At 45.9% G+C, this 15,246-nt stretch overlaps 1 protein-coding gene across 2 annotated transcripts in view; it reads right to left on the reverse strand.

The window, feature by feature from the left end:
* Positions 1-15,246, reverse strand: part of Dmgdh (dimethylglycine dehydrogenase) — a 72,142-nt gene that overhangs the window by 26,758 nt on the left and 30,138 nt on the right. For both annotated transcript variants that reach the window (XM_013349699.1, XM_005356488.2), the window contains exons 10-14: positions 12,802-12,967; positions 12,079-12,209; positions 9,284-9,501; positions 7,305-7,462; positions 4,120-4,179 (exon numbers count right to left, since the gene is read on the reverse strand). In XM_013349699.1, coding sequence (XP_013205153.1) covers positions 4,120-4,179; positions 7,305-7,462; positions 9,284-9,501; positions 12,079-12,209; positions 12,802-12,967 — 733 coding nt within the window. The remainder of the gene's footprint in view (positions 1-4,119; positions 4,180-7,304; positions 7,463-9,283; positions 9,502-12,078; positions 12,210-12,801; positions 12,968-15,246) is intronic.

The raw sequence follows: 15,246 nt of genomic DNA on the forward strand, positions 1-15,246 counted from the left end.
ACTGTGTGTTTGGACATGTGTGTGCACTGTGTGTCTATGTGTGTTTGGACATGTTTGTGTGCACATGTGTGTTTGGACATGTGTGTGCACTGTGTCTATGTGTGTTTGGACATGTAGGTGTGCATGTGTGTGTGTGTATGTGAGAGAGTGTGACTCAACGGCCACTTTGATTGACCACCACAGTGAATGCTACAACTGACCACCACAGTGACCACAAAAGTGACTACTTCAGCCGACCAATCAATGACACCTCATTGACCACATGATTGACTATCACAGTGGACGCTGCAACTCACCACCACGGAGACTGACCAATACTGTAAATGACCACAGAGTGACCACCATAGAGACTGCTATGCTGACCATTACAACGACCTTCTTAGTGAGTGTGTGTGTGTGTGTGTGTGGTATGTGTGTGTGTGTGGGGTGTGTGTGTGTGTGTGGTGTGTGTGTGTGGTGTCTGTGGGGGAGGGAAAGTAGTATGTGCTGTGGTGTGTTTCTGTGTGTGTGTGGTGTGTGTCTGTGTGTGTAGTGTGTGTATCTGTGAGTCTGTGTATGAGTGGTATATGTGTGTATGTGTGTATGAGGTGTGGTATATATGCATGTGTGTGTGGTGATTGTATGATGTGTGTGTCTGTGTATGTGTGGTATGTGTGTTTGTGTGTGTGGTGTGTGTCTGTTTGTGTAGTGTGTGTATCTGTGAGTCTGTGTATGAGTGGTATTTGTGTGTCTGTGTATGTGTGTTTGAGTTGTGGTATATGTGCATGTGTGTGGTGATTGTATGATTGTGTGTGTCTGTGTATGTGTGGTATGTGTGTCTGTGTGTGCATGTGGGGTGTGTGTGTGTGTTTTTCATAATCCAGTGCCAGGGAAGGAGCTGAGCTAGTAATGGAAGATTCTTATTTTCCATTTTCTCTCTCTCTACCTCCTTAGTGGTTTTGACAAGAACATGGTTCACTTAACAAGGCCTGATGACTGGTCCCCTCCCCCACTTTGCTCCTTAAAATGGGCGTGCAATCATGCTCACCCTGTGCTAAGAGGAAAAAGTTGTTATAACAAAAACATGCCCGTTTTAAGAGAGTCTCTGTAAACCATAACATATGTCATAAGGAGGCGGGGACAAACTGGGCAGATTTTCAGGCCCCCTGATGCCATATGAAAGGGAAAGGCGAGGTGCTCCACACTGAGCTTCCCTGGGCTAAAGACACGCTCTCCCTCTGGTGGCATCATCTCCCTGTGATTTGCTTCCACCCCACAGGCAGAGGAAGTGCCAGGTGTTCCCTGCCGCCTACCCCTAGCTCAGACAGCCACCTGCCCATGTCATCTCACTACGGTCACTGTCACGTGATAGATGTTAAAGATATAGCAGAGGATTCTATTTGCTTTGGAGGTAAAGAAAAGGAAGAACTTATTTCAATAAAATTATCAATTTTTTGTTTTGTTAGCTTTGTTTCCTTATCAAAAACAAACATTCCCCCGTATCCACGTTAGTCTCTGCCGGGCACTCCTTTCCAAAGCAATGTGGATTTAGGATTATTATCCTCTTAAGTGTTACAGAACACCATCTGAAGGGCTTTGGAGGGATCATCTCTCTGTACATTAAATGTCCGAAAAATGTTTTTGGTTCTTAGGCCCAGGACTTGACCTATCAAGTTACAATATTTTATTTCCAAGGAAGCTGTCTCTCATTGTAGACTGTGACAAAGCTGTGAGCACCCCAGGGAGGACCTCAGGACCCCGGCACTTGCCTGAGAGATTAGCCTGTATCTCTACCATGAGGTTGTAGGCAACCAGCAGTCTGCATCCATCCCACGGTGGGAAAGACCCAGCTCAGTTAGAGCTGAGTCCTTGGGTTTCAGGAATGTTAATCCAACAGAATCATTAAGAACAAACTCTTGGGGGCTGGAGAGATGGCTCAGAGGTTGAGAGCACTGGCTGCTCTTCCAGAGGTCCTGAGTTCAATTCTCAGCAACTACTTGGTGGCTCACAACCATCTGTAATAAGATCTAGTGCCCTCTTCTGGCCTGAAAGTATACATGTAAGCAGAACACTGTATATGTAATAAATAAAGATTTATTTTAAAAAAAGAACAAAGTCTTTGACACCTGACAAAGAATCAACAATCCAGTATCAAAAAAAGCATATTATCAATCAAAATTAGTATCTATTAAAAAATTTACTTTGGAGCTCAGCTTTGTGTGTTTGATCATATCATTTAAAAGAGCTGATAAATTCCTGTGTGCCCCTACTGATCATCAGAAAGAGCATCTAAAGCTTCCACTTCCAACATGAAGAAAGACATCATTCATCTAGGCCTTCTTCCCACAATACCATCCAAAACACATAGGCTGAAGAACCGATTCTCCCTCCACCCATCAGGGCCAGCAGAACAGAGCTGGGTACTTCAAGGAGCCGGGCATTTTTATCTTTCTTTCAAACAGCCAAACACAGACTTCTGTCATTGCAAGGAGCAATCTGCTGCTAGGAGCTGCCCTAGTTCCAAGCACCTGCTTTCCCTGTCTAGAGACAGATGGAGCATCATAAAAATAAAAGCCAGGAAATGCGCAGAGAGGATGGGTTCCTTTAAGAACTCTTCATGGAGTCCTTGCTCCCGGCACTACAAACACACACGTTTCCTGTTGATACCTTAGCTGAGAATTTGGGAACTGATACAAAAAAAAAAAAAAAAAAAAAAAAAAAAATCCCATAGCCTGGCGTATAGACAGACATTTGCATATTGCCACAGGAGGGAAAGCCAGCCCAGAGACTGAAACACAATAGTGTATTTGGGGAATCCACAAATACCCTCCGAGCAGTTGTTGCTCCTAACCTTGAACACTGTCGACGGCTGCAAGTCCTCAGTTCTTTCACCCCCTCAATAACATAACCTCGTTTGCATGTGGAGGACTGGCCCCAATGAGTGGGACCCCAATCAGCCTCCTATGATATGAATCTCCACCGTAATAATGTAGCATAGTGTTTCTCAGTTCCTAGGAACCCCTGTAGGGCTTATTAAACCACAGCTTTGTTGGCCTGGCTCCCAGATCTTCTGCTTTTAGTAGTTGTAGGATTGGACCTGGGAACTGGCATTTCTAACATGCTCCCAGATGAGGCCGAGGCAGGCAGCCTGAGGACCACTGGTGTAGAGCGTCCCTTTGGCACACTGATGTCAATAATGATTCTCTGGGCCTGTGTTGGCTCCTCCCATTTCATACTGAGCGTGACGGAAAGACATCCTTTGTTTATATTTAGATGTTATCATTAGATACAGACTGCTTCTTAAGCACCTGCTTAATCCAACGTGGCAAGACCGCTAATTTACCCTTTGAACATCCAAGGAGAGTCAATGACCAGTCTGCTTGGTCTGCTTGGTTAGCTGACGTACAGCCTCACTAGATACCAGAAGTGTTGATACACATACAACATAAACAATTTCTGTAAAGATGTCTGTTGAAATCCAACTGATTATAATCATCTTATGATTTTTTTTTTTTACTATCTTTCTTTGGTTTTTCAAGACAGGGTTTCTCTGTGTAGCTTTGGCTAGCCTGGAACTCACTCTGTAGACCAGGGTGGCCTCGAACTCACAGACATTGCTTGCCTTTGCCTCCCAGTTGCTAGGATTAAAGGTGTTCACCACCACCCAGTGATTTTTACGACCTTTCATCTTGGGTTTTAATCTTAACCCTGGATTCTGCTATCTTAAATCTCTAAGTCAGCGGTTCTCAACCTTCCTGATACTGTGACCCTTTAATACAGTGGCTCATGCTGTAGTGACCCCCCCAAACATAAAATTATCTCATTGCTACTTCGCAACTGTAATTTTGCTGCTGTTATGAGTTGTAATGAACATATGCTATGCATGGTATCTGATATGTGACCCCAAAGGGGTTGCAACCTACAGGCTGAGAACCACAGTTCTAAACGCACTAACACAGATTGTACTGGTCAAATTATGACAGATAGCGCATATGGAGAAATTAAGCAATGCTTAGTATTCATGTTCAACTGATTTTTTTTCTATTCTCACACTTGGTTTAATTTTAAAGCTTGTCTCCAGCATAAAACACTGCCATCATTTATGATTTATTTCATATACATTTGAGAATATAAACATACCTTATTCAGCTTGACAAAATAGTCCAGCCCAGCTTCCAAGGGGTTTGTATCACAGTTCATCTGCAAGGAAAACATGGTTTAAATCTCGGGTGAGCATGTTCACATCAGAACTGTGCTGCCTTGAAAGGGTTTGGCACTTCACCAGGATCTGCCTGCCTCTGCCTCCAGCGTGGAGGATCAAAGGGGCGTGCCACGCTCCCCAGCAAGTCTTAGCGCATTTTGGGTAGGGTGAGGGGTAGACAAATTCCCCGTTACCACAAAGAGAACAGTAAAATGGAGAAGCAAACCCACTGCCTCCACGAACAAACAGTGGCAAACATCGACTTCCACCCTGAACTGATGATTCAAGCAACAACACTTTTTTATGGTATTCTTTTCTCAGAGCAAAGATGCTTTATGATTTTTGAGTAAAGATTCTTAAAGAGACTAATTATGGACTAGTCTCCAGGACAGTATTTTTCATTCAAAATTCAAATGAAGTCTTTGGCAAATGTCATTTAAATATAGCACACACAGAAACTGAAAGCTGGGGTTTCTTTCCACTGCTTTTTTATATTAAAGATGTTAATTAATTAATTTTAATCATGTGCACATGTATGTATCTGTGTCTGTGTGTGACTGGGTGCAGGCAAGTGTCCTTGGAGAACTGAGACATTGGGTTCCCAGTCCCAGGCCTGGAATAATGGGAGGTTGTGGGCTGCCCAAGAAGGATGCTGGGAGCTGGCCTTGAGTCCTCTGCAAGAGAGGTACAAGTTGTTACTGCTGTCGACCCCTGAGCCATCTCTCTGGCCTCTGTTCTTTTAATAACTATTTGAAGGCTAGCACATGGCGTTCCACAAACAAGAATCTCCTGTGTATTGTGTGATAATTTTACATAATTATGTTTCCTAAAGCTCTGAAATAACTTTGCCTATCTTGTCATTAGCCATGGATAGGAGAGAAGAGAGAAAAGCTGATGGCGGAACACTGGCCTTTGCAGAATTCAGAAAAGAAGAAGGGAAAGGGGGTTTGCATCTCAAAAGTGGTCAAATCATGATACATGGTAGGATGAATAGATTCAGAGGGAAGCCGATATTTAGTACTGAACTTAAAGTTACGTGAGATTTTGTTTCTGTTTTGTCTTCAAGGTTTTTTTTTTTTGCCTTCTCAAAATTTTATAAGATTAAAATTTATATGATGAGAACTAAGGAAATATGAAAGTGGTTGAGATAAAATCAGTGGAAACTGTTAAACGTATGGAAATGGGAACAAACAGAATACCACGCATTATTCAGTTAACCTTGTAGAAATCAGCCTGCTCTGTTGTTCTCTTATGGCAACGGAACTCCCTGCTCTAACCTTCCAAAGAGTCAACACAGTACTTACCAAACTACATAAACACAAGACTACTTTGCAACAGGTAAAATTGTTCTCATATTTCTTAAATCAGTTTGAATTACTCTGAAATTATTGTTCAGTTTGCTCAAACTTGGAGAATTCTCTTCAGGAAAACAGAGCGGTTTCGTCGCTGTTTCAACACTAGAGGGCGCTCTGGCACTGTTGGGAAAACGGTCCTAAATCCGAGCGCCATGGGAGAGAGCAGGAAAAAAAACAAAACACCAGAAACATCAACAACAGAATACAGCAATGCCTCACTCTCAGGGGAACGCCTCTCTGCACTTCGTTGGGGAGACCACGGAGACAAAACTGCCCTGTTTTTCTGAGGGCGCTGGCCTCATCTAAGTCCTGGCTGTAGACCGTGCCTTGAAGCAGGCAGGAACTAGCTTCCTCCAAGCTCGCTTCTATGATAAGGCCCAAGACCTGAGCTTTCACGTTAAATTAGAAATTAATGGTATGGTGTGTTTATTCGGCTCTTTATACACCATCTCTATGTCTGTGTTAATTCTTTAGGATAAATACACTATTTTACTGAAGAGCAGAATATCCGAGAGACTCGGTCACCAAATGAGCTTGTAAGGACGTAGTTTTATCCTGTAGAGGATAAAGCTAAACCCCAGAGTCCCCACTCCGAGGCTCATTGTTTCCACGGCCCCTAAAACTTCAGTGTTTTCCAAGAGGACAGTTCTCTGAAAATGGTAGGGGTTTGGTTCTCTCACAAGGAAATAAAAGCAGGTGACTAGGACCGGGATCAGGAATCTGGACTGCGTGACTCAAGGATCCCAGCGTGTTTGGATGCAGAATAAGAATCCTGGAACCAGTTCCTTCTTGGACAGAATGTCACTCGTGGGACAAGGGCTTTTGGGTGTGCCTGTAGTGTATCTTGATTACAATTGATGTGGGAAGCCCCCTCGTCATTGAGGACACCGCATTCCCTGCTCAGGGACCCTGGGCGGGTTAAAGCGCAGAAAGCCAGCAGCCCAGCAGCAGTACGCATGCATTCATTGCGGTTATGGATGTGTTGTGACCAGCTCCCTCAAGCGACTGCCGCTGTGATGTCCCCACTATGAAGAACTGGAACCCAGGACTGAATTAACCCCTTCTCCCTGAATTTGCTTGTGTCGGGGCATTTTATTATTACAACAACACGGAAGAGACCGGGCAGCAGCTAGGTAGAACAAACACACAGAAATAAAAATGCTGTATAAATGGATAAGCATTCTACAAAGAGAAAGCCTTGGTTACCATTATTACTGGTGGGGAAAGACTAAACCAACACATACGGGACCCTTGTCCCCATCCAGCAGGGAAAAAAAAAGAACATTAGTTCAACCAAGGTTGTATTATGAGAAGAAAATGAGACACTACACAACAGAGGAGGAGAAATGAACGGAGATGCTTGAATCCTCTGGGGTGTGCCCGTTAGAAAATATCTGGGGGGCCCCGGGGTGTTGGCACACGCCTTTAATCCCAGCACTTGGGAGGCAAAGGCAGGCAGATCCCTGTGAGTTTGAGGCCAGCCTGGTCTACAAGAGCTAGGTCCAGGATAGCTAGGGCTACACAGAGAAACCCTGTCTAGAAAGGAAAGAAGAAAGAAAATGTTTGGAGGGGTTAAGGCAGAATAAACACAATTCCAGAACCCAGTCAATGTTCGATGCTAAATAGAGGAGGCCTCTTTCCCTAATCAAAGTCACCTAACAGTGTTTGATTTCTCTTACAGCCAGAATTGACAATACTGTTAGACTAGTGCCCCGACAAACATTAGATAAATAGACATAAGGTCTTAACGAGGGTGCTGGTATTCAAACCTCTGAGCCCCACGCTCGGAAGGCTTTCTCCAGTCTTAAGGCATTCAGGGCGTATGTTCCAAAGTTGTCAATGCCCTCCTGCTGGCCCGCGTTCATGATGAGCTCATACAGGGCTGCGGAGTCTTCTCTTCTGTGGTACAGCTCCCATCCCAGCTCGCCTGAAATGCACGGGCAGAGTCCACTCAGCACTGAGAGCAGCGCTTGCAGGGTGAGCGCTCATGTGTGTTAGCCAACATGCTCAGGAGAAAGCCTGCTCGCATGATGCCGCCTTTGCCAGGCCATTTGTGTGTAGTCCTGGCTCCTACATGGAGGGCGGGTACTGGATAACTCGTCTTCAGAGACAGAAGGACTCTAGTCAGGACTAACATCCCACCCTGGAGCGCGGCTTCATCCTGAGCCTCGGCTGTTTCCAGGACAAGGATAGTAGGTTAACAACAGCACATGTTTTCAAGGGTTTGGCTGGATACAGGGAAGATGTCTGTGATGCCTACACTCAGAAAGCTGAGGAGGGAGGATTCTGAGTGCAGGGCTAACCTGGGCTACTAAAACACTATACAAAAACAAAGCTAACTAAAAGCTTTAAAGAGGGCGAGGGGCCAGTTCAGACAGTAATGTACTTACTATATACTTAAGCATGATCCCAGAAAAGCACGTCTTAAAAAGGTGCTGGGTGGGATGGGATGGGGGTCACACAAGGGTTCAGTGGGCAAAGGTGTTTGCTGCCAAGCCTGATGATCCGAGTTTGATTCCTATTGCTTTTTTTGCCAAGGTTGGGAAAGTTAGAAGGGAGGTCCAGAGGCTGTGACGCTAACAGTGAACACACTCTTGTTCCCCATCGTCACAGGTTGGTAGTGATGGGCTCCGCCAGGACGCCACCCGAGCAGGAGCATTATCGAGCTAAGTGAATGCCTGGGCACCCAGCGCTCCTTAGTAAGGGGACACAGGAGTGGGAGGGGGTAAGCCTGAGCATCATGGGGTAATCAAGAGCTTCCTGCACCAAATGCCTACTCTGTGCCAGGCTGGCCACAGGTCTCCCAGAGACCACACAACTGGGAGGATTGCCAGGGGCCATGCTCTAGTGCAGTGGTTCTCAACCTGTGGGCCTCATCCCTTTGGGGGTCAAACAACCTTTTCACAGGGGTTGCCTAAGGCCATCAGAAAACACAGATATTTACATTATGATTCATAACAGTAGCAAAATTACAGTTATGAAGTCGCAATGAAAATAACTTTATGGTTGGGGAGGTCACCCCAACATGAGGAGCTGTATTAATGGGTCACAGCATTGGGGAAGTTGAGGACCAGGGGACTCGTGGAAAGCTTGCCACAGTCACATCAGGCTGGAAGCCACACCGTGAGCGTTCCCATATGGTCTCCTGACTGGAGTCCTACAGCTAGTCCAATGGCGGTCCTTTGCTCTTTGCTTGTCTACCCTCCCAAAGGGAAGCACCTAGAAATGGGTGGGGGCACTAGAGAGGAGGGTGGCCGGACAGACTTCTTGTCTTAGAGTTGGACAGAAGAAATCTTTCTTCAAAATTAGAGAAAGTGTGTGTGTGTGTGGGGGGGGGGTAATGCATGAGTGTTTGTGTGTGAGTATAAGTGTATGTGTGACTGAGCATGTGAGTGTAAGAGCGTGGGAAGGTGAGTGTGAGTGTGTGTGCAGGTGAGTGTGTGCATTGGAGCGTGTGACTGTGGGGGTATGTGTGAACACATGTGTGTGTCAACATGCATTGGAGGGTGTGGCTGTGTGTGTGTGTGTGTGTGTGTGCAGGTGAGTGTGTGCATTGGAGGGTGTGACTGTGGGGGTATGTGTGAACACGTGTGTGTGTCAACATGCATTGTGAGGGTGTGGCTGTGTGGGGGGGATGTGTGAGCGTGTGTGTGAGCATGCATTGTGAGGGTGCAACTGTGTGAGTGTGTGTGTGTGTGTCCCGTTTCTGGCAGCCTTTCCTTACTTTAGGTTGTTTCCCAGTTCTTACCTGTATAGGAGATCCTGATAGCAGTGACAGGAATGTCAGACATCTTTAAAGACTTGGTTTGGAGAAACTTGAAAGCATCATGGCTGAGATCTTCTGAGGTCAGCTTCTGAAGGACTTGCCTTGCATATGGCCCTGCCACTCCCAGGACCCCAAGCTCATCAGTTATGTTTTGAATTTCAACATTATATCCACCTCTGACAGCTGCCTCTTCAATCCATCTGCATTGGGATCATAAGCACTGCATAAGCGTCACTTGAATAATGCATGCCTCTAACATATCACGTCTCTGAAGACTTGCTGCAAGTCAAGAATTATCAGAAAGTCCCTAGAGGGTCATGGCATGCAGCCATCTCGCTTTGAAAGTTGCCAAAACCAAGTCCCTGAGAGGTAAAGAAATTCTCTTTAAATTGCTCACTTAAGACTTGGGAGGGAATTTTCCAGGTAACAAGAATCATCCAGTTTAAATGAGCTTTGCCACGGTTATAAATAGTGATGGTTCTGTTGCATTTAAACTAATGGTTCCATCTTCAAAAATTAATTTAAACCGAGTGTGCTTCAATGCCTGCACCCAAGATGCATACTTGTGCTGCTAGCCATTAATAATGCGCCTGCCACCAGACACATAATTGCTCTGACAATCACAAAGAAAGAAGAAAACTCCAGTCTCAATTTCTAAGTCTTGATGAGGTTTTGGAAGGCAGTTCTCTGGCCCGCCTATAATTTATTGAGCCGTCCCCAGATCCCTGGGAGTCTATCACAGTGTTTGTCTAGACTCGGGGAGGCTTCGGTGAATAAGGTGACCTCCACGTCCCTCACACCTGATCTGCAGACTTTCGTCATTCTGCAACTAAGGGAGACTTTGAGTCAGACCTCGATTTGGCAATAACGTCCCACGTACTTTGGGGATGTTGAACCGAAGACGGAAACTTTACAGGCAATCTAGTTGTGAGGCCATGTGCACTGGGTCCCACAGAGAGAGCCATGACTAAGGGACAGCTGGCTGAAGCGAGCCCGGTGTGGCACCTTAATCAGTCCTGCAGACTTGGGCAGGTGACTTTAACCCACACCTGTTTCCCCACCTGAAAAAGAGGATAATGCTTCCTTTGCAAGAACTTTTTATTGGGCACATGCATGTGTGTGTGATGTATGTGCATGCACATGTTTTATGTTGCATTGTGTGGACATGTGTGTGTATGCATGTGTTGAGGCCAAAGGTTGACAGTGAGTAACTTCCTTGATGGCACTCCATCTTATATTTTGAGGTGGAACCTCTCACCTGAACCCTAGCTGACTGCTCAGACAGTCTAGCTAGCCAGCTTGCTCTGCAAATGTCCTGTCTCTGCCTCCTAAGTGCTGGGATTGCCTGCAAGCTACCATGCCTATCTGCAGTTATATGGTTGCTGGGGGTCTAAACTCCAGCTCTTGCTTGGGAAGGATGCACTCTACCTATGGAGCCATCTCCCCAGCCCCTGCAAAACTTTAAGAGAATTAATTGAGGTCTGAAAGGCGTGGTGGCCCATTGATGATGTTTAGTACATTAGAGTCAGTATTGTCAGAACCAGGAAACTCGGTGGGCAGGCAAACTTGTGGAGTGGGCGGGGACTTTGCTTCAACTACTCCTACAGAACACGTGAGGTTTGTTCACATTGATGAGGCTTAAGAATTAAAGTTGGGGCTAGGAGATGACTCTGTGAGTAAGAGAGCAGAGGCTCTTGAAGAGAACTCTGGTATGATTGGTGCACAGCCACCTGTAACTCCAGACCCAGGGGCTATGATGCCCTGTTCTGGCCTCTTCAGGCATCTCCCTGCGCATACACACACATGTACACACATACATACTCACACACACACATGTACACACACATTCACATGCACACACACACTCACATACTCGCACACACATGTACACACATAGTCACATGCACACACATACACACACACTCACACACATACACACATGCATGCACACACACACTCACACACACATGTACACACACACATACTCACACACATTCACACAGACACTTAAACACACTTTAAGAAAAAACTAAAGTTGTTCTTTAAGTACTGTGTCATGGTTATCTTTTTAAATTTTATTTATATGGGGGTGTATTTTTGCCTACATGTATGTTTGTACATCATATATGTGCTTGGTACTCCTAGAGGCCAGAAAAGGACATAAGATCTCCCGGAACTGGAGTTAAAATGGTGATGAGCCACCAGGTGGGTGCTGGGAATCAAACCCTGGTTCTCTGGAAGAGATGCCAGTGCTGCTGATGGCTAACCCACATCTTCAGCCACCATAAAGAGCATCTTTAATTGTCAGCTTAATGCAACCTAGAGTTACCTGGGCAGAGTCTCAGCGGGGAATGCTGGCCTGTGGGTGTGTCTGTGGGCACTGTCTTAACTAAGTTAAGTGATGTAGAAAGAGTCATCCCATGATGGCAGCACCATTACCCAGGCAGGGGTCCTAAACTGTCTGAGAGTGGGAAAATAGAGCTGAGTGCCAGCAAGCGGCCACGCATGCATTCCCTTCTCCCTGCTCGTGACTGCAGATGCAACAGTGCTAGCTGTCTGAAGCTCCTGCTCCTGCCCTGACTTCCCCACAGGGATGGGCTGTAACCTGAATTGTAAACTGACCTAACTCAACGCCTTTCTTCTCTAAATTGCTTTTGGTCGAGGTGTTCCATTACAGCGACAGAAAGGAAACTAGAATGCACTGGCATCAGCAAAGCTCTTGCGAGATGGAGTCAGTGTGTCACCCGCTCAAAATTATTTTCCTGGTGTGTACTTACCTAAGATCGTGAAGCTCCGACCCAGAACCGGTAACCAACAGGAACTCGCCCGGGGACTGGTGCGAGACAGTAAGCTCAGCATACACCCGGCCTTTGGGTGTCAGCATGTGACTTATGTTTGTAAAGCCCACCTGCGCCAAAGGATTGAAAACCATGTTAGGGTAAAATAAACAGCTTAGCACACACGTAGAATGCAAGAACCGTGAGAAACTGCCACCTCTTACCATCTGTGTCAAGTGCATGAATCAAACCAAAGGTTCATTTCCATTTTCCATTTAAACAACCAGACAAAGATTATTTGTTCGAAAAATTGCACGTCGGGGCTGGGAAGATGGCCCTGGGGAAGGGCAGTTTCAGCCAAAGCTGACACCCTAAATCCAGTCCCTGGACCCCACAGGTGAAGAGACACCTGTAAGTTCTCCTCTGACCGCTACATGTGTGACGCACATAGATAAATAAGCATAGTAATTTAAAAAGCCTCCACATCCATTTAACTGCAGTCAACTTTTAGGATCTCATTGGCACGTTAAATAAAGCCATTAGTTTCCTAAACTACAATTTACTCAGCAGAAATGACCATTGAGAATCAGCTTGCGTACTCTTGGTCAGCTGAAGCGCTCTAGCCTTCAACCCAGAATAAGTGAAATCGAAGAAGGGTGGGTTGGGGTTTTTGTTTGCTTTTTTGGAAGGACCAGGTCAGAATCCTGAACCTTGTCTATTTACCTGAGGAATGACATTTGCAAAGAGATGGTCCAGAAGTCGGGTGGAATCTTGGCCTTTGATGTTGAACTTGCCGAATGGAGACAGGTCAATTACACCAACTCTTTGCATAACCTGTTTGTACTCAGAACCCACTGGCTCAAACCAGTTTGTGCGGCGGAAACTTGGCCTGGAATGTGATATTTACTGTTCAAGACAATTGTCATCTATTATCCAAGAATTTTAGAATAAGAATACTTCAGTTGTGCCCCCACCCCCCTTCGTCTAGAAAAGTCTACGGGGCTGGAAGAGGTGCACCCTCCAATCTGTTGTGTAAATTATATACACATGTTGGAATCTGACCTTTTATAGTTCACTTATCTATGTGTTCCACTCATTTTATAGTGAATGAGTGTTAATCAGCGAGAATAATAGGACAGAACTCTGGAGTGCTCTGGTCTGAAGAGCAGTGAATAAGGCAACAGTCCAAGGGTTTTGAACCCTGCTTGCATGCTAGAATCATCTGGGGAGCATTTTTCAAATACCAATTGTTAAGCCTCATTAAATCAGAATTGAGTGTGTGTATACCCATGTGTGTTTGAATGTTGGACACATGTCTGTGCATGTGTGTATGTCTCTATGTGTGCATGTATATATGTCCATGTATGTGCATGTATATATATATGTCTCTGTGTGTACACGTGTGTATGCCTCTGTGTGATGTATATATATGCCTATGTGTGCACGTATATATATGTCCCTGTATGTGCGCATGTGTGCATATACCAAGTGTATATTCCTGTACATGCTCACATGCAGCTGTTTAGCCAGCACTATCTTCAGAACCATGAATGCAAGTCACTTTCTTTTGTTAAAAGGGACTGGGCATCGTGAAGGGTTGCAGGGAGTGTCCATGACTGAGTTAAGCAATGATCTAGCCTAGCACCTTCACTTTCCAGAGAAAAGGCACAGAGTGACTTCTAGGTCTTTTGCAGCAGCTAATGGCAGAGCTGGGTCTAAAGCAAAGATCTCTGGATTCATTTCAGAAGGTCCTTTCCACTTAAGCCAACTTCCAACATGCTGTTTTTCACTTCAGAGCACTAAGAGTGCTAAGTCTGCAGGATTTTCCAGTAGCTTAACTATTAAAATTTTTTAAAAAAAGGAAGCCAGATCTAAATCTCACAAAATGAAACAAAGCTAGTATTTATCTGAGTCATTCCTGGAAAACCAAGCCAAGTATCTGCCCCCAAACTCGCTAGGTCAGCCGCTCCTAGAGCAGAATGCACTCATTCATTCTGAGTGTCTCACACCACCCACCTGAATTTAAAGTAAACATCAAAACCTGTTGTTTCTTGTGCATGCATGTTCATGCATGGGTGCATGTGCACCTGTGTTCATGGTGAGGCCACAGGACAATCTCAGGTGCCATACCCCAAGAGCCGTCCACCTTATCTTATTACCCAGTTGAGCTCTCTCACCAGCCTGGAGTTTGCAATGGGCTAGGCTGACTGCCCAACAAGACCCAGAGACTCCAGTCTCCATCCCCCCAGTGCTGGGATTACAAGCATGTGTCCCTACACCCGACTTTTCTCCATGGGTACTGGGGGGCAGCTCAAGCCCTGGTATTTGTGCAGCAAGGGCTTTACCATCCAGACTTCCTTCTTTCCAGCCCCCAAGCCCTGGTGAGAACAGCGAAAGGGAATCGTTTGATGAGAACCTTAAGTTGTCTTCTAGACTGGCTATTCAGTTTCCTTAGTTTATGGGTTCTCTTGGGGAAAATAAGCACCATTAACCCCGCGTCCAGCACTGTCATGCAGCACTTCACAGGAGCTCAGAGGCCTGTTCTGAGGGCAGGTTGGGTATTTTAGTTTAACCCAAAATGCAGGTGCCCTTGGCTGCTTCATGACCCAGAGCTGTGGGTTCTTTCCATGTGGTATTTGAACCTAAGCCACGACAAACCTTCTGCTGTCAATCAGAGCCATGTCAGTAACTGTATGGGGACGAGGAAGGGTCCTCTGAGGTCTGGCAACTGCCAGTAGAAGAGTCATCACTGAGACTGGCCAGTGTCCCTTGGGCTGGCTTAATAAGTTCCGCCACCACAAGCAGATAAGAGATACCCTAGTGGGCTCAGTGCTCCCCTGAGAGCGACACATGGTAATGACAGAAGAAAGAACCTGTGCCCTCCCGTCCTTCTCCCTGTCATCCTCCCACTCCTCCCTGCTGTCCTCCTCACAAAATGAAACAAAGCTAGTATTTATCTGAGTCATTCCTGGAAAACCAAGCCAAGTATTTGGCCTCCAAACTCCTTTGTTCTGCCGTCCTTCCTCTCCTCCCTGTCATCCTCCCACTCCTCCCTGTCATCCTCCCTCTCCTCCCTGCTGCCCTCCCTCTCCTCCCTGCCGTCCTCCCTCTCCTCCCTGCCGTCCTCCCTCTCCTCCCTGCCGTCCTCCCTCTCCTCCCTGCCATCCT

The sequence above is a fragment of the Microtus ochrogaster genome, chromosome 19, assembly GCF_000317375.1.
Source record: "Microtus ochrogaster isolate Prairie Vole_2 chromosome 19, MicOch1.0, whole genome shotgun sequence".
Taxonomy (NCBI): domain Eukaryota; kingdom Metazoa; phylum Chordata; class Mammalia; order Rodentia; family Cricetidae; genus Microtus; species Microtus ochrogaster.